Consider the following 26780-nt stretch of genomic DNA (forward strand, 5'->3'; position numbering starts at 1 on the left):
TCTTTTTGTATTAATTAATAAATATTTTTTATATTAAAAAATAAATACTTAAATGTTCAAATTCTTTAACATTTATATTTTATTTATATGTATTATTATATTATTATATATTTTCTTTAAATATATCATTGTCTAATCTGATAGAGTTATAGAAATTGTTTTATTTTCTTTAAATATATCCTTATTTTATTAGATAAATACAGGTTATATGTGATAGAGTTTTAAAGAAAATAAAATACTTAATTAGTGGAAAAGTTTTGATAATTTGTGTTAGAGTTTTATAAAAACTATTTAAATATATCCTTATCTAATGTGATAGAGTTTCATTGCAAATAAAATAGGTAATTTGTGGTATAATTTTATATAAATTACTTATTTTCTTTAAATATATATATCCTTGTCTAATTAGATTTTTTTTTATTAAAAAACTCATCATAAAAGATAATTTGTGGTAGAATTTTAGAAAAATTATTTTATTTTTTATACCAATTATTAAATATTTTTTATATTAATAATTCTTGTCTACTTATATTATATTTTATTAAAAAATTCATAATAAATACATAAATAGGTAATTTGTATTATAATTTTATATAAACTCTTTTAAAAATATATTTTATTTTCTTTAAATATATCGTTGTCTAATTAGATTTCCTTCATAAAAAAACTCACAATAAATAGATAAAAACAAGTTATATGTGATATAGTTTTAAAGAAAATAAAATAGATAATTTGTGGTAGAGTTTTATAGAAATTATTGTATTTTCTGCAAATCTATTTATAATAAATAAATAAATTGGTAATTTGTGTTACAGTTTAATAGAAATTCTTTAAAAAACACTTTTTATATCAACTAATAAATATTTTTTTATATTAATAATTCTTAGCTAATTAGATTTCCTTTTATTAAAAAACTCATAATAAATAGGTAATTTGTGTTAGAGTTTTATAGAAATTCTTTTCAAACCTCTTTTTATATTAATTAATAAATATTCTTTTATCTTAATAATGCTTGTCTAATTAGATTTCTTCTGTTAAAAAAACTCATAATAAATAGATAAATCGGTAATTTGTAATATAGTTTTATAGAAACTCTTTTAAAAACTCTTTTTAGATCAATTAATAAATAATTATTTATATTAATAATACTTGTCTAATTAGATCTCCTTTTATTAAAAAACACTTAATAAATAGAAAATTTGAGTTAAAATTTTATATAAACTCTTTAAATATTATATATTTGTCTACTGTGATAGAGTTTTATTTCAACTAAAATTTGTGAATTGTGATAGAGTTTTATAAAAATTATTTTATTTTCTTTAAATATATCCTTGTTTAATTAGATTTAATTTTATTAAGAAACTCATAATAAAAGTTAATTTGTGGTAGAGTTTTAGAAAAATTATTTTATTTTATATGTCAATTAATAAATATTTTTTATATTAATAATTATAGTCTAATTAGATTTTCTTTTATTAAAAAATTCATAATAATAAATAGATAAATAGATTAACTAAATTTTATTAGATAGATTTTAGAGTTTGATTGACATTTTTTTTTTTTTTTTTATGAAAACTCTTTGCATATCAATTAATAAATATTTTTTTTATAAAAATAGATAGTTAAATACTGAAACTCTTTGCATATGTAATAATACTATAGATAAAAAAAAAATTTATACCAATTAATAAATAATTTTTTTATATAATTAAATAAATAGTTAAATACCTTGGCACAACTTCTGTATTTTACTCAGAAAATTAGGTTTTCTTTTATTATAAATAAGTAAATTTGAATTTTATTAGGTAGATTTTAGAGTTTTATAGAAGTTTTTTTTCTATAAAAACTCTTTTCATATCAATTAATTAATATTTTTTTATATAAATAAATAAATACTGAAATACTGAAACTATTTCCACATTTAATAAATATTTTTTAAATAAATACAGAAACTTTAGATTTACTTTTATTAAAAAATTTATAATAATAAATAGATAAATAGGTTAATTTGAATTTTATTAGGTAGATTTTAGAGTTTTATAGAGTTTTTTTTTTTTCTTTCATTTTTTTTTTTTTTATAAAAACTCTTTTCATATCAATTAATAAATATTTTTTATATAAATAAATAAATACTAAAACTCTTTGCACATTTAATATTTTATTTTTTAAAAATATATCCTTGTCTAATGAAATTTAATTTTATTAAGAAATTCATAATAAAATTTATTTGTGGTATATTTTTAGAAAAATTATTTTATTTTATTTATCAATTAATAAATATTTTTTATATTAATAATTCTTGTCTAATTCAATTTTCTTTTATTAAAAAATTCATAATAATAAATAGATAAATAGGTTAATTTAAATTGTATTAGATAGATTTTTGAGTTTGATAGAGTTTTTTTTTTTTTTTTTTTAAATACTTTTCATAACAATTAATAAATATATTTTTTTATAAATAGATACTTAAATACTAAAACTCTTTGCACATTTAATAGTAGTATAGATAAAATCTTTTTTTATATTAATTAATAAATATTTTTTATATAATTAAATAAATACTGAAACACTTTAGTAGCACTTCTGTATACTCTGAAAATAAGATTTTCTTTTATTAAAAAATTGTAATTTGTAATACGTGTTAGAGTATTATAGAAAATATTTTTAAACTCTTTTTACATGAATTAATAAATATTTTTATATTTTAATAATTCCTATCTAATTAGATTAGCTTTTATTATATAAAAAAAAAATGATAATAAAAGGTAATTTGTGGTAGAATTTTAAAAAAATTATTTTATTTTTTATATCAATTAAAAATATTTTTTATATTAATAATTTTTGTCTACTTAGATTTTCTTTTATTAAAAAACTTGTAATAAATAAATAGGTAATTTGTGTTAGAGTTTAATATAAACTCTTTTAAAAACTCTTTTTATATCAGTTAATAAATATTTTTTATTTTAATAATTATTGTCTAATTACATTTAATTTCTTTAAAAAACTAATAATAAATAGATAAATAGGTAATTTGTGTTAGAGTTTTTTAAAAACTCTTTTAAAACCTCTTTTTATATCAGTTAATAAATAATTTTTTGTATTAATAATACTTGTTTAATTAGGTTTCTTTTTATTCAAAAACTCATAATAAATAGATAAACAGGTAATTTGTGTTAGAGTTTTATAGAAACTCTGTTGATAGAGTTTTATGGAAAATAAAATAGGTAATTTGTAATAGAGTTTTATAAAAATTATTTTATTTTCTTTAAATATATATTTGTCTAATTAGATTTAATTTTATTAAGAAACTCAAAGTAGAGTTATACAAAAATTATTTTCTTTTATATATCAATTAATAAATATTTTTTATATTAATAATTCTTATCTAATTAGATTTATTTTATTAAAAAATTTATAATAATAAATAGATAAATAGGTTAATTTAAATTTTATTATGTAGATTTTAGGTTAAATACTAAATCTCTTTACACATCTAATAATAATATAAATAAAAACTTTTCAAACTCTTTGACAGAGCTTCTATATTGGAATTCAACTCTTTTTATATCAATTAAAAAATAATTTTTTATATAAATAAATAAATACTGAAACTCTTTGGCAAAACTTCTATATTTTACTCTAAAATTTTAGATTTCTAGAATTCTCAATTTATGTACCCCTTCCTCCTTCCTCCATGCCTCTATTTATAGGTTTTTTGAATAAATAGGATAATGACATGTGTCCTTTTCTGATAATGAAATAATCATAATTAGGCCGGGCCGGTTATATTGTGATAATTATTCATAAAAAATAACTAAAAATAAGAGTTTTATATAGAATATGATTAATTTTATTAGGTAATTTTTAAATTTTTATAAAAACTATAATTATCCATAAATAAATAAAAAACTAAAAATAAGAGTTTTATATAGAATGTGATTGGTTTTATTAGGTAAATTAAATTTTCTTTTATTAAAAAACTTGTAATAAATAAATAAATTGGTAATTTGTATTAGAGTTTAATATAAACTCTTTTAAAAACTCTTTTTATATTAATTAATAAATATTTTTTATTTTAATAATTCTTGTCTAATTAGATTTACTTTTAGTAAAAAAACTCAAAATAAATAGATAAATAGGTAATTTGTGTTTTAAAAACTCTTTAAAAACCTCCTTTTGTATCAATTAATAAATAATTTTTATATTAATAATACTTGTCTAATTATGTTTCCTTTTATTAAAAACGTATTAGAGAGTTATAGGGAGTTATAGGGAGTCTGGTGAGATAAATTAGTTTTTTTTTTAAATTTAAATTATTTAACAAACTAAAGGAAATAAGGAAAAATAGTATTATTATTCTAAAAATATTGGGGTATGTCCAGAATTTGGTACTCTAAGTGGTTGGGTCATTAGAGTTCTGTTTTTAAATTAAAAGTGTATTTGGGTGCATTCACTATTAATTTGAATTATTAATTAATGATATATCTCATAATTCACTATAATTAATAATGATGAGTTTGGATTAGTCGGAGGGCAGTCAGGGACTGACCTTATGATGACTCTTGGGTATGGTCAGGGACCTACCTATTTGGGAGTGCACTACCCTTTTGTTATGGCCATGGGTCTAATGAGCCCTTATTGTGTGGACGTGATCAGGAATCATCTGGGGAGTAGACGTACAATCCAGCCACACGTGTGTTTTTGATAGTCAGGGACTATACGATTCACACCATTTTATTGGACGGGAGCCCAGGGCTCATGTGAAATATGCCGATTTATTAAAAATAAAAGATGGTTATTTATTAAGTTTATAATTAACTGGGTTATACACATTTGAATAATGAACTTATTTGAGTTGCTTTTATATACAGGAATACAAGGTAAGGTTAATTTGCTGAACGATGATTGTGTTTAGCATTTATTGCTGAGCTTGTGAGCTCACCCCATTATCACATTTCAGGTACACGTTGAGTAGGAACGTGATGGGATTACATGATGGTGATGGATTTTGGCTTGTTTGTCGTATTCTTTGGTTTAGTTCAATTTTTGCATTGTAATAAGAATGACGATATTTTTTTTGAAAGTTAGTTCATTTTGTTCAATTATCATGGATTATTTTTGAACCGAGTTTTAAAATCATCCCAGGTCATAGTTGTAATGTCCACAACCATCCTGGTCTCTGACTGCCACCACTGGCGCGCCTCACCAGATAAAAGAAATGCACCAATCTTCCTTTTCTGCACCTCAATGCAGTCCATCATCTCAAAATACTTTTCCATATCTTCAATCCACTTCTCAGCATCAAGTGGATCGGTAGCTCTAGCAAATTCAATAGCCCCCAATTTGCGGATATCTCTGATAAATCCAATCATAGGATTCGGCACATGAGGTGCATCCTCCAACTGAACATCGTCCTCTGCCTCTTCCAGCTCCTGACATCCTATTTTCAGTAAAGAATGTCAATGATAAGTCTCACAAGTAATTTATACCTAAACTGGAGCATGGTAAGAGAGCAATAATTCGTATAAGTATATGCTCATATTCTTACTATCACTTTTCTTAGCCAGGTAATTCTTAACCTAGGCTCTGATACCAAACTGTCACGCCCCAAAATCCTAAATACATAAACTCTTGTCTCGTATTAAGATTTGGCATGACTTTCTTTACACAACCACAACCTTACAATAAAAATAATTAAATAAAGAAGTACATGTAAACCACCCTCTAATTTATTAAATCGATACAACCATAATATCAAACAACCTTGTCAAAAATAATCCATGATAATTGGACAAAATGAACTAACTCTCAAAAAAAATATCGTCATTCTTATTACAATGCGAAAATTGAACTAAACCAAAGAATACGACAAACAAGCCAAAATCCATCACCATCATGTAATCCCATCACGTTCCTACTCAACGTGTACCTGAAATGTGATAATGGGGTGAGTTCACAAGCTCAGCAATAAATGCTAAACACAATCACCGTTCAACAAAGTAACCTTACCTTATATTCCTGTATATATAAGCAACTCAAATAAGTTCATTATTGAAATGTGTATAACCCAGTTAATTATAAACTTAATAAATAACCATCTTTTATTTTTAATAAATCGGCATATCTCACATGAGCCCCGGGCTCCCGTCCAATAAAATGGTGTGAATCGTATAGTCCCTGACTACCAAAAACACACGTGTGGCTGGATTGTACGTCTACTCCCCAGATGATCCCTGATCACGTCCACACAATAAAGGCTCATTAGACCCATGGCCATAACAAAAGGGTAGTGCACTCTCAAATAGGTAGGTCCCTGACCATACCCAAAAGTCATCATAGGGCCAGTCCCTGACTACCCCTCCGACTAATCCAAACTCATTCATTAATTAATAATTATAGTGTATTATGAAAGGTATTATTAATTAATAATTCAGATTAATAATTAATACACCCAAATACCATTTCAAATAAAAAAACAGAACCTTAAAGACCCAACTAGTGAGAGTACAAAATTCCTAGACATAGCCTAACATTAGATATAATACCCCGCAAAAATTTAGAATCTAACTCTTAATAATTTTTCTGTACTCTCCCTTTTGGTGCTGAAAAAATAATACTTTTTCATATTTAAATTTTGTAAAACTAACGAATAGTCAATTAAAAATCTAGATTTCAGCACAAATAAGATCATTATACCTAAAACTAATATTCTGGAATTTAACACAATTTTTGAAATAACAGTACTATTTTCCATAATTTTCTAATGTAAAACTAATTAAAAAAATAATAATAATAGTTAAATGCATTATTTCAATTCAATACAACAACATACTGTTCCACACCCACTGTCGCCGAGAATGGTTGAATCATAAAAGACACCAAAGTGGGTCTTCTTGCCCACAATCATATCTGTATCATTTTTCTCAACTATCTAGTCTGTTTTAGTTAATTCCCAACATTCACTATATATTATAGTGTCATAGGACTTTGTTTTGAAATATTACAGTGAATCTAAAACTTAAACTATACATTAATTTATGTGTCACGCCTCAAAATCCTAAATACATGAACTCTTGTCTCGTATGAAGATTTGGCATGACTTTCTTTACACAACCACAACCTTACAATAAAAATAATTAAATAAAGAAGTAGATGTAAACCACCCTCTAATTTATTAAATCGATACAACCATAATATCAAACAACCTTGTCAAAAATAATCCATGATAATTGAACAAAATGAACTAACTCTCAAAAAAAATATCGTCATTCTTATTACAATGCGAAAATTGAACTAAACCAAAGAATACGACAAACAAGCCAAAATCCATCACCATCATGTAATCCCATCACGTTCCTACTCAACGTATACCTGAAATGTGATAATGGGGTGAGCTCACAAGCTCAGCAATAAATGCTAAACACAATCATCGTTCAGCAAATTAACCTTACCTTGTATTCCTGTATATATAAGCAACTCAAATAAGTTCATTATTCAAATGTGTATAACCCAGTTAATTATAAACTTAATAAATAACCATCTTTTATTTTTAATAAATCGGCATATCTCACATGAGCCCCGGGCTCCCGTCCAATAAAATGGTATGAATCGTATAGTCCCTGACTACCAAAAACACACGTGTGGCTGGATTGTACGTCTACTCCCCAGATGATCCCTGATCACGTCCACACAATAAGGGCTCATTAGACCCATGGCCAAAACAAAAGGGTAGTGCACTCTCAAATAGGTAGGTCCCTGACCATACCCAAAAGTCATCATAGGGCCAGTCCCTGACTACCCCTCCGACTAATCCAAACCCATCCATTAATTAATAATTATAGTGAATTATGAAAGGTATTATTAATTAATAATTCAGATTAATAATTAATACACCCAAATACCATTTCAAATAAAAAAACAGAAACTTAAAGACCCAACTAGTGAGAGTACAATATTCCTAGACATAGCCTAACATTAGATATAATACCCCGCCAAAATTTAGAATCTAACTCTTAATAATTTTTCTGTACTCTCCCTTTTGGTGTTGAAAAAATAATACTTTTTCATGTTTAAATTTCGTAAAACTAATAAATAGTCAATTAAAAATCTAGATTTCAGCACAAATAAGATCATTATACCTAAAACTAATATTCTGGAATTTAACACAATTTTTAAAATAACAATACTATTTTCCATAATTTTCTAATGTAAAACTAATTAAAAAAATAATAATAATAGTTAAATGCATTATTTCAATTCAATACAACAACACACTGTTCCACACCCACTGTCGCCGAGAATGGTTGAATCATAAAAGACACCAAAGTGGGTCTTCTTGCCCACAATCATATCTGTATCATTTTTCTCAACTATCTAGTCTGTTTTAGTTGATTCCCAACATTCACTATATATTATAGTGTCATAGGACTTTGTTTTGAAATATTACAGTGAATCTAAAACTTAAACTATACATTAATTTATGTATAAAATATATATATATTCTAACAGCCTCTAATTCTCATTCAAAAAAGAAATATAATCACACCAAATCAGATTCTTATATATTCATTTATATATATATATATATATATATATATATATATATATATATCCGTACACATGCATTATTTCCACCAAGATGATTTCACATTCAATCATACACAAATAACTAATAGGAAACGATTACTTTAATATTATAAATGTTTAATTCCATACAATTTATTATTCATAATGCTGCCATCCTAAACTAACATGACCTTGATATACTGTAACCCATTAACACTTGCTATAATGATTTATAAGTAATACACATAGATCAAGTCACAAATATATATAAGTGTACAAAGCAAGATTAACTTGTTTGGGATAATAATTAATTCTTCCTTCCTACGCGAATTCCAGATTATCGTTCCTTCCCTCGGCTACTGCAGAAAGACACGACGTCAGATCACTCTCTCTAGGTCTCCGTCCTATCGCGCTGTATCGTGCTAATATTATTATTATTTTTTTAAAATAAATCCTCATAGAACTGATACAACGTGAAAATATAAAGGATAAATATAACTGCATTTGAGATAACCTAGGACTCTTATTTAAAGTTTTAAATTTTAAAAGAAAAACTCTATTATCTCTACTATCACATTAAAATACTAAATACTAAATAATAAAAATAATGTACGAAATTTTAGGGTTTTACATTCTACCCACCTAAAAAGAAATTTCGTCCTCGAAATTTGCATACCTTATTCGAAGAGTTGTGGGTACTTTTCCTTCATTTCTGACTCTAGCTCCCAAGTAGCCTCTCTCTCGTCCTGATGATTCCACTGCACCTTCACCAAAGGTATCTCTGCCCGCCTCAACTGTTTCACCATACTGTCAACAATGCAAACAGGCGTCTCAACATAGGTTGCATTAGGACGAATCTGGACCTCTGTGCAGTCAATGGCCTGAGTTTCATCCCTCAAGCACCTCCTCAACATAGAGACATGGAAAACATCGTGAACAGCTGATAGTCTAGGTGGTAGAGCCAATCTATACGCCACCTTCCCAATCCTCTTTGTGATCTCAAAAGGTCCGATGAATCGAGGAGCTAACTTCCCTTTCTTTCTACCAAATCTCATAACCCCCTTCATTGGTGATACTTTCAAGAACACCAAGTCACCCACACTAAACTCCAAAGCACGACGGCGTCGATCTGCATAACTCTTCTGTCGACTCTGTGCTGTGCGAAGTCGATCTCGAATGATGGTAACCTTCTCCGTAGTCTCTTGTACCAACTCTGGCCCCAAAAAACTACCATCACCAACCTCAGCCCAACATACAGGTGAACGACAAGGTCTACCATAAAGTGCCTCATATGGTGCCATGCCGATACTAGCCTGATAGCTATTATTATAAGCGAACTCAACCAATGGAATGTGATCCTCCCAACTGCCCCGAAAATCTAGCACACAAGCACGAAGCATATCCTCCAACACCTGAATGACCCTCTCGGACTGGCCATCAGTCTGAGGATGAAAAGCAGTACTCAAACTCAAAGGAGTACCAAAAGCTACTTGGAAACTACTCCAAAATCGAGATGAAAAACGAGGATCACGATCTGAGACAATAGACACCGGCACTCCATGAAGCTTAACTATGTCTCTAATGTAGATCTTACACAATTCCTTTACAGTATCAGTAGCTCGAATGGGTAGAAAATGAGCTGATTTAGTCAATCGGTCCACTATCACCCACACTGTATCATGGTTATGTATCGAACTCGGTAACCCCACAACAAAATCCATCGTCACATGTTCCCATTTCCACTCAGGCACAGGCAAAGGCTGTAATAGTCCTGCTGGTCTCTGGTGCTCAGCTTTCACTCGCTGACAAGTGAGACATCTAGATACAAACTCTGCCACATCACGTTTCATGCCTTCCCACCAGAACTGCCTCTTAAGATCATGATACATCTTAGTGCCACCTGGGTGCACTGTGTACCTAGAGTGATGTGCCTCCTCTAAAATCTCTCTCTTGAGGTCTGCTAAGTCTGGAACACATAGCCTACCTCGAAATCTCATACCACCATCAGCTCCATACGCCCAGTCAACATTACCTTCATCATTAACAGACTCAACTGCTCTGGTCTGTAACCTGTCATCCTGAGTCTGAAAATGAATGATCCGGCTGATCAAAGTAGGTTGTACAGTCAAACTACAAAGAATAGCCCCTGTACTCTGAGAACTCGGCATGATAGAAAACTCTGCCAATGCCTCTAACATCATCCACTCCTGAATCATCATAAAGGCAACTAATCCTCTCGGTTTCTGACTCAAGGCATCTGCTACCACATTCGCCTTTCCAGGATGATACTGAAGAGTCATATCAAAATCCTTCATCTTTTCCATCCACCTCCGTTGCCTCATATTCAACTCCTTCTGAGTGTAGAGGTATTTGAGGCTCTTGTGATCAGAGAATAACTCAAATTCCTCGTCATACAAGTAATGCCTCCACACCTTTAATGCAAGAACCACTGCTGCCAATTCCAGGTCATGTGTAGGGTAATTTTGCTCATGTGGCTTAAGCTGCCTAGAGGCATACGCTACCACCTTATCATCTTGCATCAATACATAGTCAAGACCCTGATGTGATGCATCTGTGTAGATCACAAATCTCTCACCACTAGCAGGAATGGTAAGAACTGGTGCTGATGTCAATCTCGTCTTCAGCTCCTCAAACGCCTGCTCATAGCGGTGGTCCCAACCAAACTTCACATCCTTCCGAGTCAACCGGGTCAAAGGTGCAGCAATCTTGGAGAAACCCTCAATAAAGCGCCTGTAGTATCCTGCCAGTCCTAAGAAGCTACGAATCTTAGTGACAGTAGTAGGCCGTTTCCAACTCATCACAGCCTCCACCTTGGCAGAATCTACTGAAACTCTATCCTTAGAGATCACATGCCCCAAAAACTGAATCTGCTCATGCCAAAAGTCACACTTCTCAAACTTAGCATAGAGCTGATGCTCACGCAAAGTCTGAAGTGTAATGCTCAAGTGTCTCTCATGCTCCTCCTTCGTCTTGGAATATATCAGGATGTCATCAACAAATACTACAACAAACTGATCCAAGTAAGGTCGAAACACTCGGTTCATCAAATCCATAAAAGCTGCCTGAGCGTTAGTCAACCCAAAAGGCATGACTAAAAACTCATAGAGGCCATAACGAGTCCTGAAGGCAGTCTTAGGAATATCCTCCTCCTTAATCCTCAGTTGATGGTATCCAATCCTCAAGTCAATCTTAAAAAACAACTGCGCCCCTCTAAATTGATCAAACAAGTCATTAATGCGTGGCAATGGGTACTTATTCTTAATAGTGACCTTATTTAGCGCACGGTAGTCAACACATAAGCGGAGTGACCCATCTTTCTTCTTGACAAATAAAACAGGTGCTCCCCAAGGTGATGTGCTAGGTCGAATAAACCCCTGATCTTGCAACTCTTGAGTCTGCTTTTTCAACTCACTCAATTCAACTGGCGCCATTCTGTAGGGTGCCCTAAAGATATGTGAAATACCAGGAGTGAGGTCGATGCAGAAATCCACTGCCCTCTTAGGAGGCAAACTCGGAATATCCCGAAACACATCTGCATACTCTGACACTGTAGGCAACTACTCTATAGTCACGCATTGCTCAACCACCTCGATGTGGGCCAGAAATCCCATAGTCATGGTGCCCTCAAACTCCCCACACTTATATCGAGAAGGAAACTATCCCGGAACTGAGAATACAATAATCCTCTCATGGCAGTCCAACTAAGCATGATATCTAGCCAACCAATCCATACCCAGTATAGCATCAAATTCTCTCATACGTAATACTATTAAATCAATAGGATACTCCAACTCCCCAACTGTAACAGGGCAAGCACGACATATTCTATCAAGTGTCGTCGCGCTCCCGAGTGGAGTTGTAATAGATAAGGCATTACTTATATGTCCAGGTTCTAATCCCAGTGTATTCACAAATGATAGTGCAATTAAAGAATATGAAGAACCTGAATCAAATAGTACTCTAGCTATACTGCCATAAATAGTAAGTGTACCTTCCACTGTTGGTGGTGTACGATCCTGTCTCCCATCTGGAACAACTGCATAAACCCTTGCACCTCCTTGTTGCTGTGGTGCCTGACCTTTCTGCTGGTTATTCTTGTGAGGCTTGGGACAATTACGAGCCAAATGTCCTTGCTCACGACAATTGTAGCAATGCCCGCTGAACTGATATGGCTGTGCATCATGAGGTGTGGCTGGTACTAAAGCTGTGGATTGCTCACCTTCACCAACTCTCTGCCGTTTTCCTGCTCGCCAATCTTGTCTACCTCTCTGCCAAGATTGACCCTGCCAGTTTCTCTGAGTCTGCTGCTGCTGACCCCTCTGATTCTGTTGAGAGCTACTCTGATTCTGTTGAGTGCTGCTAGCCCCCTTACCTTTCTGTTCTGCCCTACGCTCCTTCTGTTTCTGAAAGGCAATGTTATTATTCTCCTCTACTGCCATAGCACATTCCACCACTCTAGCATAAGTGTCAAAACGATGACCCACCACAAACTTCTTCACATAAGAGACCAATCCTCGCTCAAACTTTCTAACCTTATGTAACTCATTCGCAACAATGTGAGGAGCGAATCGGGATAGCTCTGTAAACTTCCTCTCATACTCACTAACTGACATCTCATTATTCTGTTCCAGCTGCATGAACTCTGCTGCCTTCTTCTCCTTCACTGATTTTGGAAAGTATTTGTCATTGAACCGAGTTTTAAAATCATCCCAGGTCATAGTTGTAATGTCCACAACCATCCTGGTCTCTGACTGCCACCACTGGCGCGCCTCACCAGATAAAAGAAATGCACCAATCTTCCTTTTCTGCACCTCAGTGCAGTCCATCATCTCAAAATACTTTTCCATATCTTCAATCCACTTCTCAGCATCAAGTGGATCGGTAGCTCTAGCAAATTCAACAGCCCCCAATTTGCGGATATCTCTGATAAATCCAATCATAGGATTTGGCACATGAGGTGCATCCTCTAACTGAACATCGTCATGGTTAACACCACCACGACCGACACCTCCCTGACCTCTGCCTCTAGCAGGTCGTCCTCTGCCTTTTCCAGCTCCTGACATCCTATTTTCAGTAAAGAATGTCAATGATAAGTCTCACAAGTAATTTATACCTAAACTGGAGCATGGTAAGAGAGCAATAATTCGTATAAGTATATGCTCCTATTCTTACTATCACTTTTCTTAGCCAGGTAATTCTTAACCTGGCTCTGATACCATTTGTAACGACCCACTCCACCACATGGTATGATATTGTCCGCTTTGGGCCTGAGCCCGCACGGTTTTGCTCTTGGGCTTTACCCCAAAAGGCCTCATACCAATTGGAGATGATGCACTTACATATAAACACTTCACCTTTCCTCTACCCAGGCGATGTGGGACTTGTGCACCCGTAGCTCGCCAGTGTGGTAGCCTGACAGTGTCTTTTGCACCCGCCCATGGCACACCCACCCACAAGGTCATCACAATGGCGACCAACCAAGTGATGGTGATGGCAAGGATTATGTTATTGGCAACGGTGGCGGTGGCGAGGATTATTATGATATACTCCCTGGTTACAAGGATGCAGGGACTCGGGCGACAATTGCCGCCCTTCAATTTTTTTGTTCACTATTCGGCCCCATTATTATTGTCAGTCTGATATATATACTAGAGAAATATTATCCTTAGTTCCTTACCCCTCTTAAAATTATTTAAAAAATTTAATATTGCCCCACTCCCTTAAGTTTCTGGGTCTGTGTTACATTTATTTTTTAAGATTGACAACTATGTTATGTTATTATTGCTTTGAAATATGAAATTTAAATAACGTGGTTATTCAAAAAAATTTACTTAAATAAACATCATTACTATTCTTGTTTGTTTTCATAAAATACTCTATTTCCTTTTTCTTATTTTTTCGCTTTTCTATAGCCATTTCCTTTTTCTTTTTTTTTTTTCTTTTTTTTTCTCGATAACCATATCATCTTTTTTTCTTTTAATTTTCACACTAAGTATCATGATACTCAAATTTAATAATTTGATTTGTACAAAATCTAGATCAAGAACTGCAATGTTTTATAATTTTTTCATGCTTTTACAATTTTTTTTTTTTACATTTCTCTTCTTATCTTTGTTTTTGAGATTAGATAGGTAATTAGCTTTGATCATTGTAGCAATTAACAAATGCTTATCAAAGTAATCAAAAACACAATCAGAAGTATCTCAATGGTCCTTACAGATATGCAATTTGAAATATAAAACAAATATCCATATAATCATCTACAAAGATACTAAATTAAGATAAATTTAGAAAGAAAAAAAAAGATTTCAACTTTTCAAATAGTTAATTACCTTATATTATAACATAAGTCTCATTATATTTGACACATGGGTAGGCACATAGACTTGGTGAAGTAGTTTCCAAATAGCAGGACTCTTTCAAGAACTCTAAACTTTATCATTTCAAAATTCATTTTTCTTTTCTTTTAGTATTTCTTAAAATACTCTTTTATAAGTGCAGATTTAAATAATTTTCTTCTTTTATTTTATATTTGTCAAACTTTCAAATACAAGACCCTTTTTTACATAAGGTGTGTTTGGGCTAGGGATAGTAAAAGTTGACACAACTAGAACACGACACAAGTTAAATAGGTTTGGGTTGACCTTAAACATGTTCGGGTTATAAACGGGTCAACACAATTTACCCGCTTAATTAAAAGTCGTGTGTCGGTTAAGGGGTTCAACCACGTTTAACTATATATATCTTAAATAAATTTCTATTTAAGTTCTAAAATTACTATATAAATTTGTGTCTCATAATTTAATCTTTTTAAACTAAAATTATTTAGTAATTTGGTTGATTAAAATTTATATATTTTTTAGTATTTATTATTTTATTGAGTATTATTGATAATTTAAATAATATATATATATTTTTTATAAATAGGTCATTAAAATGGTTACACGTGTAACCTATTTAATAAACAGAGTTAGTGTTGAGAGTTCTAACACGATTATTAAACGGGTCGTGTTCAGGTTGAGTTGTTTAGTATGATATCCTTAAGTTGACACGTCACGATTACGACCTGCGAACATGAATTGCCACCCCTAGTTTAGGCCTTTAAACTTTTTGTATCTTCTTCCATTTTTCTTTTCTTTTTTTAAGTCCATGTCCTAAATTTTGAGGCCATTCCAGAATTTCAATATGGAATGGTCTCAAAATTATAATTAAAAAGATATGGACTAACTGCAATTTATACCATTATTCCAAGTTCTTTGATATAGATTATCTATTCTTAATTGTGGTAAACGGAAAAAAAAAAAAAAAAAAAAACCCTGGTGAGAAAAATAAAAATTCGGATCAATCCCTAATTTCTAACCTTAGGTCAATTTACTTTCTCGAAAGGGAAAAAAATTGTCTTCTAACTAATCCTTTTATATTCGAATGGGTCCTTTTATACTTGAATGGGTGAAGAGCCTCAATTCCTCGTGAGGGGATGAATCAAGAGAATTTTGAATCAGACCAAAGATTAGGGCATGGACTAAAAAAAAAAAAAGTTACATACAAGTTTAAAAGGCCCAAACATACCTTATATATAAAGGATTTCACATTAAAAAGTTTGATAAATATAAAGTATGAAAGAAGGAAATTATTCAAATATGCACTTATAAAAGAATAATTTAAGAGATATAAAAATATATACATATATATATATGGAAAAAAAAAATGAGAGAATTTTGAAGAAAAAAGTTAGACTTCGATTGAGGAAAAAATATTTGACTTTTTTTTCTTTAAGGAATTTGAATAGTAAAAGAGAAAATAAAGAAGTTCAGTGATAATTTTAGAAACTAAAAAATTTAGCGTGCTACATATAAAAAATTTCATATATATATATATATATATATATATTTATATATTTATATATTTACACACACCATATATTATAAAGAGTGTGGTTAGGTGGGGGAATTACCTGGCCTACATTGACTCTATCACGAATGATGATTCCTCTCTCAAATTCTGAATTACATATTATATACTCCATTTCGTCTTTGTTCTATATTCGAAAGTTTGTTTTGATGTGTTTGACTGGGTCTGGGGTTTGTCACAAAAAATTTCATTTTTGTATTAGGCTTTGCCATGTTTTATTCTGGCCTTTTTACCTGGGTTTTGGTCTCATCAAACCAGTTGCAACATTTTCTTCTATTAGTATACCATTTGCTTTTCCTTTTTTTTTTTCCCCCAAAACATGAGATTAATGAAATTAAAAATTAAAGGACATAATTAAAAACCTAGATTATGGATATTAATCATAAAATAATTTTGTTGAAAACTATTATGGAGAAAGGTATTATTAATTTGATGTAAGTGGAAAAAATTTGTACCAAATTTGAATCTTAGTGTTGAAAATATTAGCTAACATAAATTTTACAACTAAATTTATAGGATAGGTTGAGTTTCGATTAAAATAAATAAATTAAGCGTGTTATATAGTGAAAATTCTATAATTCTTTCTCGAAAATGAGACCTATTGATGGTTACTTAAATAGTCACCTTATCACTATATTGTTAAATTAAGTTGATAAATACTTTAGATATTTTTATACACACCGTGGCTTTGACAAACCAATCATAATAATTTGTCATGACTTGTCTCGCACTAGTAGACATCGTCTGTTTTGCACTCCTCGTTACTCACGTTTTTGCTCAAAATACATCAAGTCTTTAACAATTTATTCCCCAAGTGATGAGATACACCACAATCGCCCATCTTGAGACCCATCATCCTCTTTCGCCACGTGGCCTTGTGTAGGCCCCTATTTTTTTTGGGTAAGTTTTGGGTGAATTTATTGCTAAATTATTCTTAAAAATTTTGTGGGATTCCGTCCAAAACTATTTTTGCAACCAAACCGACTACTTTGGGTAGATGTAAAGTGCAGAAGATGAGCTTATTATTATACTAGTATCATGTTGTCACCAAATTATAAAAGAATTTACTTTATCGATAAAATGAGTTTAAGGGGTTTCAAAGGACTTACTTTGTCCATAACATGAGATAACAATATATATATATATATATATATATATATATATATATATATATATATTAAACATGTTCGTCAATTGGCAACAACATTTTAGTACTGAAATTCTGAGTGAAATAGCTATTAGAGGCCTGCATGTTTTGGTAGGGGAGATTTTCTATCACACTATGAGATAAAACGACCACCATAATTAGTGTAGCCTCGCAATATAAATGGTTTATATATATATTTGTATATTATGCTGTATATTATGCTCCCTAAAATTATTAATTTCTATCACACTATGAGATAAAACGACCACCATAATTAGTGTGGCCTCGCAATATAAATGGTTTATATATATATTTGTATATTATGCTGTATATTATGCTCCCTAAAATTATTAATTTTCAAAATTCTTTTAAACTTTATGTGTGTGTGTGTATATATATATATATATATATGTATATTACTCTTTAAATTTCTTTAATTACTCACAGATTGGAACACTGGTAATTATTTAACGATTTAATGGAAGGGGGTTCTTATTCACAAAAAAAGAGATCCAAAAAATAGAAATACAAGAGTTTAGATTACACAAGACGAAGCAGAGAGGGAGAGAGTCGGTTCTCCCTTGGAGGGAGCCGGCTCCTTTAGGATTTCTAAACTATTCTCAACATTTCAACATCATATAAACAAAAATGGTCCTCCACACATCAAGCAATAATCAAATTTTAGCCTTTAATATAAAGTGATAAACAATAATACATGACATCACATATATTAAATAATACCTCTATAATTCCAAACCATGGATAAATATACAAAGTCTACCGGGAAATAGAATTTGTCCACTTTAATAATGACATCCTCAAGAATGCCTCGTGGGTGCTTAACCGATCTATCGGCAAGCTGCAAGACCACAGAGGTTGGCTTCAGGGGCCTACAGTGCATTGCAGGCCCCTGCAAATTTTGAATCTTTCTGCCTAGAATTGTGGGTGCCCACAGCTCCTTGCACTTTTGTGTAATTTTCCCCTTATTTATTATGATAATATGAGAATATGTTGATTGCCAAATGATTGAATTGTGTTGCTTGATTGTGGGTATCATCTCTGAAAATCCTTACGAGACTTCACTCGTCTAAACTAAATTGTACATCTCCATGTTCTGATTAAATTAATTTAAATTTACACAATTGATTAAAATAATTTAATCCCACAATATTTAATTAATTTATCTTTTTTACTTTATTTTTAAAAACCCTAGCTAGATTTATTGTATAAATCTTACTACATTAACTCTGGAATGACAATACTCTATTTACTAAATCTATTGATAGTAACTTATTGATTGTTCAAATTTACGGTTCTTCCCTCCTCCACTATTTGATTGTGGAAAAGTAGGAGAATATATAAATGGGCGATTGCTTCTATTTTTTTTGAGTTTACTCAAATATCTTAAAATTTTCATGGCATTAATAAATAAATAAAAAATTGTTACTTGAATTTGAATAGTAATAATATGTATTAGATCGAGTCAGTTTTTTTATGCAGGATACGAGGGATGAAAAAAAATAAAATAAAATAATCATGTAAATTGGTGGTTCTGTCATGAACTGATCATTGCAAGTGGTATCTTACACAAATCATAACTAATAATGACTAAAAAAAAAGAAAGAAAACTCAATTTAGCTGCAATGGATGAGGATGATGTCATGCCATTCCAATTTATTAGTTTTAAACTCACTCCAAATTTTTTTTTTTTCTTTTCTCATACACCTTTTCTCTCATAATGCTTAATTGATAAAGCTCTGAATATATAAAACCCAATAGTTTTAAAGTCACCTGGGTTCAACAAGTCTTTCCTGTGAACCGCTACCACAAAAATAAATAAAATAAAATAATTACACCATATCGTGACCAAAAAAAAAAAAATTACAATTTAGCCACTTTCGAACACTAACTATCAACCAAAAAAATCACCCATTTTATGGACAAGAAAAGCAAAAACATAAAGTATTGTTAATTTATAACCTTATTGCAACCTCAAGTGCTAAGCCTCACATATAAAGTTGGATTCTTTTCATCTTCTAAGACTTAATGAATTATGAACAATTATAATATCAGAATTTAATAGACTTATTTATTTCTATGATGTGAGAATTATTTATTTATTTTTCCCCTTATTATTATTATTTTTAACCAAACTATATTTACAATCAACATACAAAGAAACAGCTCCAAACAAAAAACATGGCAAAAGAAAACTCCTCAGACAATAGAGTGCATTATGATTCAAAGGAAATTAATATAATTCAATCACTCACGCGACCATGATAAAGATATATTTTCTAGAACAGGGTGGGATAAAACCACTATATGATTAATGTTTTTTTTTTTTTTTTTTTTTTTTTTTTTTTTTTTTTTTTTTTTTGGGTTGGAAAAAAGAATCGTGGTTGAGATATTTGGTGCTGATGAGATATAAATGGGGAAATGATAATACACGAAGAGGTGCCCAAATTGCCAAGCAGAGACGCACGGTTTTGTGCCCTTCTATACTTCATGTAAACTTTAATAATTCATGTTAAGCCATTAATCACAAATTTATATGAATTCAATATTTTAAAACTTCATGATATTCATATATCTATAATGCATAAATAAATTGTTAGATATAAATACCTCGATTCATGATATCAAACCTTATTGAGATTAAATCCAACGTCTAGATTCTTTAACCACGAACTAATTTGCAACTCTGATCAACAGGCAAATGTGGAAACTGGTTTCTCTCTCTTAACTTTTTGCACACATAAAACTTTTACGTATTGTATCATTAATCGTACATAATTGATGGAGTATATGCACTTTTATAAAGGCATGAGAGGACCAGTTTTCCTTTTAGTAACATAATTCTACTTTCCATCAAAGAAAAGAATAAGAAAAGAAAACACTTCTCCAATAAATAATTACCAAAAAGGTAATTATAAATTAACCAAAAATAAATAATATTAATTGATATCTATTTATTTAGCCACCAAGTAATATGTCACATGTCCAAATTATGTATACCACAATTAAATAAATAATCTTACATTCTCCTACTTGGCACATATGATAATTTCTGTAGTGGTTTAGTAAAATAATCATTAGTGTGCACCATAAATCAGATTAAGGTATTAAGTTGGTCATCATAAATACCATGGTAAACAAACTACCAATGTGAGTCATGGTGGTTGTATGTCCCTAAATGACGCAGTCCCTTCCATGTACCACAACACTAGTAACATATTCAACACAGTCTATAAATGAGAAGTATCAATAATGATCTAACAATAATGTCTTTTCCAAGACTATTCCTATTACCACTTATTAAAGCAATACGTACATGTACATTAATTAATAGGAAATATCATAAACACATTTAATAAGCGCAAAATGTCAAATATATATAAGCATTGTTAAGCCATCCACAATTAAAAAATAATCATCATGTTCAAGACCCATTCTTTTAACATGTTACATAAATGTCTTGGGTGGTAGTCCATTCGTTAATGAATTGCAATCATAAGTTGTATACTTATATATTCAATAGACATTCGTTATTTCTAAACATCTTCTTTAATGATAAAGTATTTCAACTTTAGAATATCTATCATTTTCATACAAGAAGATCAACAATTGCAGCAAAAATTTTCAGCAATCTGAAAATGGTACCCATAACTCCAAATCCTGAAATAAATTCAGCAATAATAAATTGTAACCTCAAAGCATGCTACTAATTAAAAACTCATAATAGAAAGTAATAAAAAAATTACTTTATATCATAATATTGTTCTCACAGCCAAAAAAAACAAATAACCAATTAAAAAATATATTTCTAAGTGTGAGCATATAATATTTTTTCCCCTACCAACTTGTATATACATCAAACTCTACAATATATGCATAAGGAATATTTTTCGTTTCTTTACCTTCTAGCAAACTCATTCTTTGGGATTGCATTAGGCTGAATTTATCCCCTTTTATGTATGGAACAATACTGGTTGAATAATATTTCATACCAAATCTTTCTAAAACTCTTTCAATATATGTTTTCTGAGACAATGCTAAAAATTCACGTGATCTATCATGAAATATTTCTATTCCTATCATGTAGGATGTCTCATCCATATCTTTCATTTCAAAGTTCTTAGAGATAACTTTTAGTTTCATATAATAAACTAAGATCACTACTAGCAAATAAAATATCATCAATATATAGAATCAGACATATATACTTACTCCCACTAACTTTCTAGTATATACACTGATTAACAATGTTTTCTTTAAAACCAAAAGAAATAATGGTATCATTAAATTTAATATATCATTGTTAGAAAGTTTGTTTAAATTCATATATTGGCATCTTAAGTTTACAGACCATGAATTCTTTACCCTCTAATGTGAAGCCTTCAAATTATTCTATATGGACTTTCTCTTATAAACTCCAATTCATAAAATTTGTATTCACATTCATTTAATGTAACTCTAAATCATAATAAGTTACTAATGCCATGATATTTTTAAAAATTCCTTCTTAAATACTGGAGAGAATATTTCTTTATAATCTCTTCATTCATGGTACAAACCCATTTAGTAAAATCATTACTATTAATGGCTTGTGAATATGTAACCGGATCCGTATATAACTCACTATATATCAAAATCAAATTCTTGCAGATATATCACATAGTCATCCAGAATAGCATATCTCCTTTCTCTTTAAGATCGTCTTAATGTTATTCCTTATGATTCTTCTACAATCTATTCATTAGTGACAATTTCATTATAGAGTTGTTGATCATTCAATTGTTCTTCGTTGTTATACGGTTCAACAACTGTAGGAACAATTATTTCCTTAGAAGTTATGGGTAAAAAGATTTGTACCCTGACTTCTGGAATGATTAAATTCTTATTTTTATCACTCCCACTGATTTCACCATTTTTAATGAATCTGTCATTACCGGTTTCAATAATTATCGTACTATGTTTAGGATAGTAAAACTTGTACCCTTTAGATTACTTAATATCCACAACATTATGGGTAACAAAGAATTACTTAACATACTCCTAACCAATTCCATAAGAGTACGATTACGTCTTACAGTTACACGTTTTTGCTGTGGCATGTATAGCAAAGTGTATTGAGCACAAATGCCATATATTTCAAGGAGTTTAACAAACGGTTAGAATATTAACCCGTTTCATCATACTTTCCATAATAAATAACCACCTCTATATGACCTTATGATTTTCATTTTTCTATCTAATTATTTTTCAACCTCATTTATGTATACTTCAAGAATACTCACTATTTGAGATTTTTCATGCAACAAATAGATATATCATTAACGTGAAAAAATCAACTATAAAGGTGAAAAAATCAACCATAAAGGCGATAAAATACTTTTCTCCACCAAAAGATGGAATATCAGAAGGTTTACAAATGTCTTTATGAATAATTTAAAGAAGTTATGTACTTATTGTGGCTCATTTCTTTGTATATTTGGTTTGTTTATCCTTAATACAATCCACACACATATCAAAAACAGTAAAGTTTAGATTCAGAAGAATCACATCCTTTACTAATTTTCCTAACCTTTCACTAGATATTGACCTAGTCTTTTATGCCACAAAAAAGATAAATTTTCTATTAATTGAGCCATGCTTAATTCTAACATTATGATGTAAGATCAAAAGGTTTTTAATAAATAAACTATCAGGTTTGAATTTGCAGAAATCATCAAAAGAATACCATAACCCACAAATTAAAATTTCTAAAATAAACATCATTATCAAATTTAAAGGAAAAATCATTAACATAAAGTTTTTAAAATAAAATCAAATTATGGGAAATTGAAAAAACATAAAGAGTTTAAAATAAATTTAAATAAAATCAACTGTCTAACATTAGACATAATGTCACTATGGTTTCAACAAAACTTTTTCCCAATTATCATAAGTAAGAAATTCTTATTTGAATTTGTGGTTTAGGCCATAAGAAATTTTTGCATCTATTAGAAACATCAACATTAGTACTTAAATCAACATATCATGTATTAGAAGGAATATCAATAAGTGATTCGAAATATACAAAAACCAAAAACTTACCATTCTTTTTCGAATCATTCTTTATATTTCATGTAATCTTTCTAAAAGTGTTCAATACATTAATGACACTTTTTCATTATTACATTCCTTTCTTTTAGTAGATTGACCTAAATATTTTAATTTTGGGTGTTGCTCACTTAATGCCTTTTTTTAGGCTTATTCCCAAAATTTATTTATAACTTCTTGAGTCATCGGATGAACATAATGATTACCTTACTACTTAAGTCTTGTCTCCTCCTAAATTAACATAATGGTCAATTAAATCACTTTCCACTTGTCTTAATAATTTTAATTCTCTAAATGACCCATACTGAATAGACAAGAAATTGAGAATAAATTGAATAAGAAAATTCTCATTCGCAATCATCCTTAAGGTTCTTAATTTTGCAGCAACATTAGTCATCTAAAAAAAAAAAAAAAAAACATACTCATACATGGTAAGAGTACCAACAAAATTGCATAGTAGTGATATAAATTAATAATTTTCGTTTTAAATATTTATCTACAATACGAACACATTCTTCTAGTCAAAATATTCCTTAGCACTATCACTATAGGAAACAATTATTCACATAGCTATAAAACTTAATCTGTTCGATCTCTCCCAAACTTTATGGAGAACTTTTCTCCCTTATGATCTTTATCAGTAATAACAGTAAGTTTCTCAATTTAAAATGTTAAATCAAGATTTAACACATCTAAATTTTGAACTCAACTTACTCATTCCATTATGAGAAGTTAGTCCTATTGAGAATCAGAACAGATGTAGCATGCGCATTAAGAGATATGATAAAACAAATATAATAAGATAAAATACTCACAACAATAATGCTTTGAATTAACAACACGTTTATATAACTTAAAAATATAAATACAATGTATAACTATAGTACCCATTTGGGTGGCAACTATAAAATATTAATAATGTGCTTATTTGTATTTATATGTATACCTTCATTGGTGATATGTTATTTAATTAAACATATAAGTTACATTTTGATATCCTATACCTACCTAATTAAAAAATACATGCAATCCCTTAATTTTCATTTAATCACTTGAAAATCAATTCCCTTTGGAGAATTATTTCTCGTAATTAAATAAACTCAATATTCAAGAATATTACAAAAAATAATAAGCATTATAATTCATGAAATATTGCAATTATATTTACTACTAAAATTAATATTCATCAACCATTATGGTTAGGCCACTTTGGTAACTACCAACCTTTATATAATATGAATATTAAATTAGATAGTAACTAATTTATGATTAATTATATTTACTACAAAAATTGATATTCATCAATCATTATGATTGGCCACTCTGTTAGCTACCAATCTTCATATAATATGAATATTAAATTAGACAGAGATTAATTCATCATTAAGTTATATTTACTACTAAAATTAATTTTCATCGACCATTATGGTTAGGCCACATTGGTAGCTACTAACCCTTACATAATATGAATATTAAATTAGCTAGTAACTAATTCATCATTAATTTACCCATTTAACATTATACACACATACTTATGCTGATCGATCATAATATAAGAAAGTTCAATCCCAGAAACTTAATAGTCCAAAAATTCAATAAAAATATCTTTTTACTTTATATATATAATAAAACAATAGTCCGAAAATTAAATAAAAATATCCTTTTACTTTATATATATAATAAAACATATTATTTTTATTTTCGGACTTGGAAATCATAATTGAATCAATCTAAAATTGATTCTCCATCATGTATATATGTTTGGGTACAAAACAATCATTTATTTGTATGTCCAATACGATCAAATTAAATTTCTAGACTCACATATTATTCTAGAAATTCAAATTTTCTAATAAAATAAATTAATTCATAAAATTATTTAATTATGCACACAACAAACTTAACTTATATGACCATTGTCCATTAATTTTTCATATGCAATTAATGACCTATGATAACAAGTACTACGCATATAAGTCTGTACAAAAACAACATGTATTATTAAAGTCTACGATTTGTGCGAAAAGCAAAACAAACTTTTTGAATTCCAATTGTCAATCTAGTCATACACCATAATGAACACATGTTTGTCTTATTATACATGTGCAATTCATGTTTCAGTAATTAACTTTCAAGCAATATAATCATATTAAAAAATTGAGGTGTGTAAATCAAATAAATGACCTAATTGATCAAAATCACATCAATCAAAACATACATTATATATATATATATATATATATATATATATATATAATCAAAACATACATTATGTAATACCCCTAATTTTAAAAGGATAGTCTCGGTATTTATTTATTTATTTTTATTGTATTTTTTTAATTGTTTAATTGATTATTTGATTAATTGTTTATGTGTTTAATTGAATTAAGTGTTACTTGATTAATTGGTTACTTATCTATGTGTTATTTGTATTTTGTCTAGGTGTTATTTGTATTATTTGTTTAATTAGATTGGGTGCTTAAATGATGTATTTGATTAATTGTAATTAATTATAAATTAAATGATTAAATATTTTATTTTATTTTATTTTATGGTTATGGTTAGTGGTAATGAGCTAACTAATTGGGTCCCATGGACTACTTGGATAGGAGGTTGAATGGGTATGGATAATTACCCATGGATAGTTGTATATGTATATATATAGATATATATGTATATACATATATATAAAAAGGAAAGTAATTTATTAATATTATAGTAACTTTAGTATTAATAAATAATCTGATGTATATATTTTATTTATTTAATGAAGATACAGATAGATTATATACGTAACATGTTTTAAGTTACTTTTTAATATTATGGTAACTTTAGTGTAAATAAATAATCTGATGTATATATTTTATTTATTTATTGAGGATATAGATAGATTATATACGTAACATGTTTTAAGTTACCTTTTAATATTATGTTAACTTTAGTATTAATAAATAATCTAATGTACATATTTTATTTAATTAATAAGGATATACATAGATTATATACGTAACATATTTTAAGTTACCTTTTT

General features: G+C 29.4%; 1 protein-coding gene across 1 annotated transcript in view; it reads right to left on the minus strand.

The window, feature by feature from the left end:
- Nucleotides 1-11104: 11104 nt before the first annotated feature.
- The window catches only part of LOC132301289 (uncharacterized), a 28418-nt gene continuing 12742 nt past the window's right edge, over nt 11105-26780 (minus strand). Inside the window, exons 2-5 of the mRNA XM_059798557.1 lie at nt 12320-13650; nt 11679-12133; nt 11184-11597; nt 11105-11137 (exon numbers count right to left, since the gene is read on the minus strand). Of these exons, the coding sequence (XP_059654540.1) occupies nt 11105-11137; nt 11184-11597; nt 11679-12133; nt 12320-13650 (2233 nt within the window). The remainder of the gene's footprint in view (nt 11138-11183; nt 11598-11678; nt 12134-12319; nt 13651-26780) is intronic.

Source organism: Cornus florida, unplaced genomic scaffold (assembly GCF_030987335.1).
Source record: "Cornus florida cultivar Cherokee Brave unplaced genomic scaffold, ASM3098733v1 CherokeeBrave_3.0.0_Hap2_Chr03, whole genome shotgun sequence".
NCBI lineage: Eukaryota > Viridiplantae > Streptophyta > Magnoliopsida > Cornales > Cornaceae > Cornus > Cornus florida.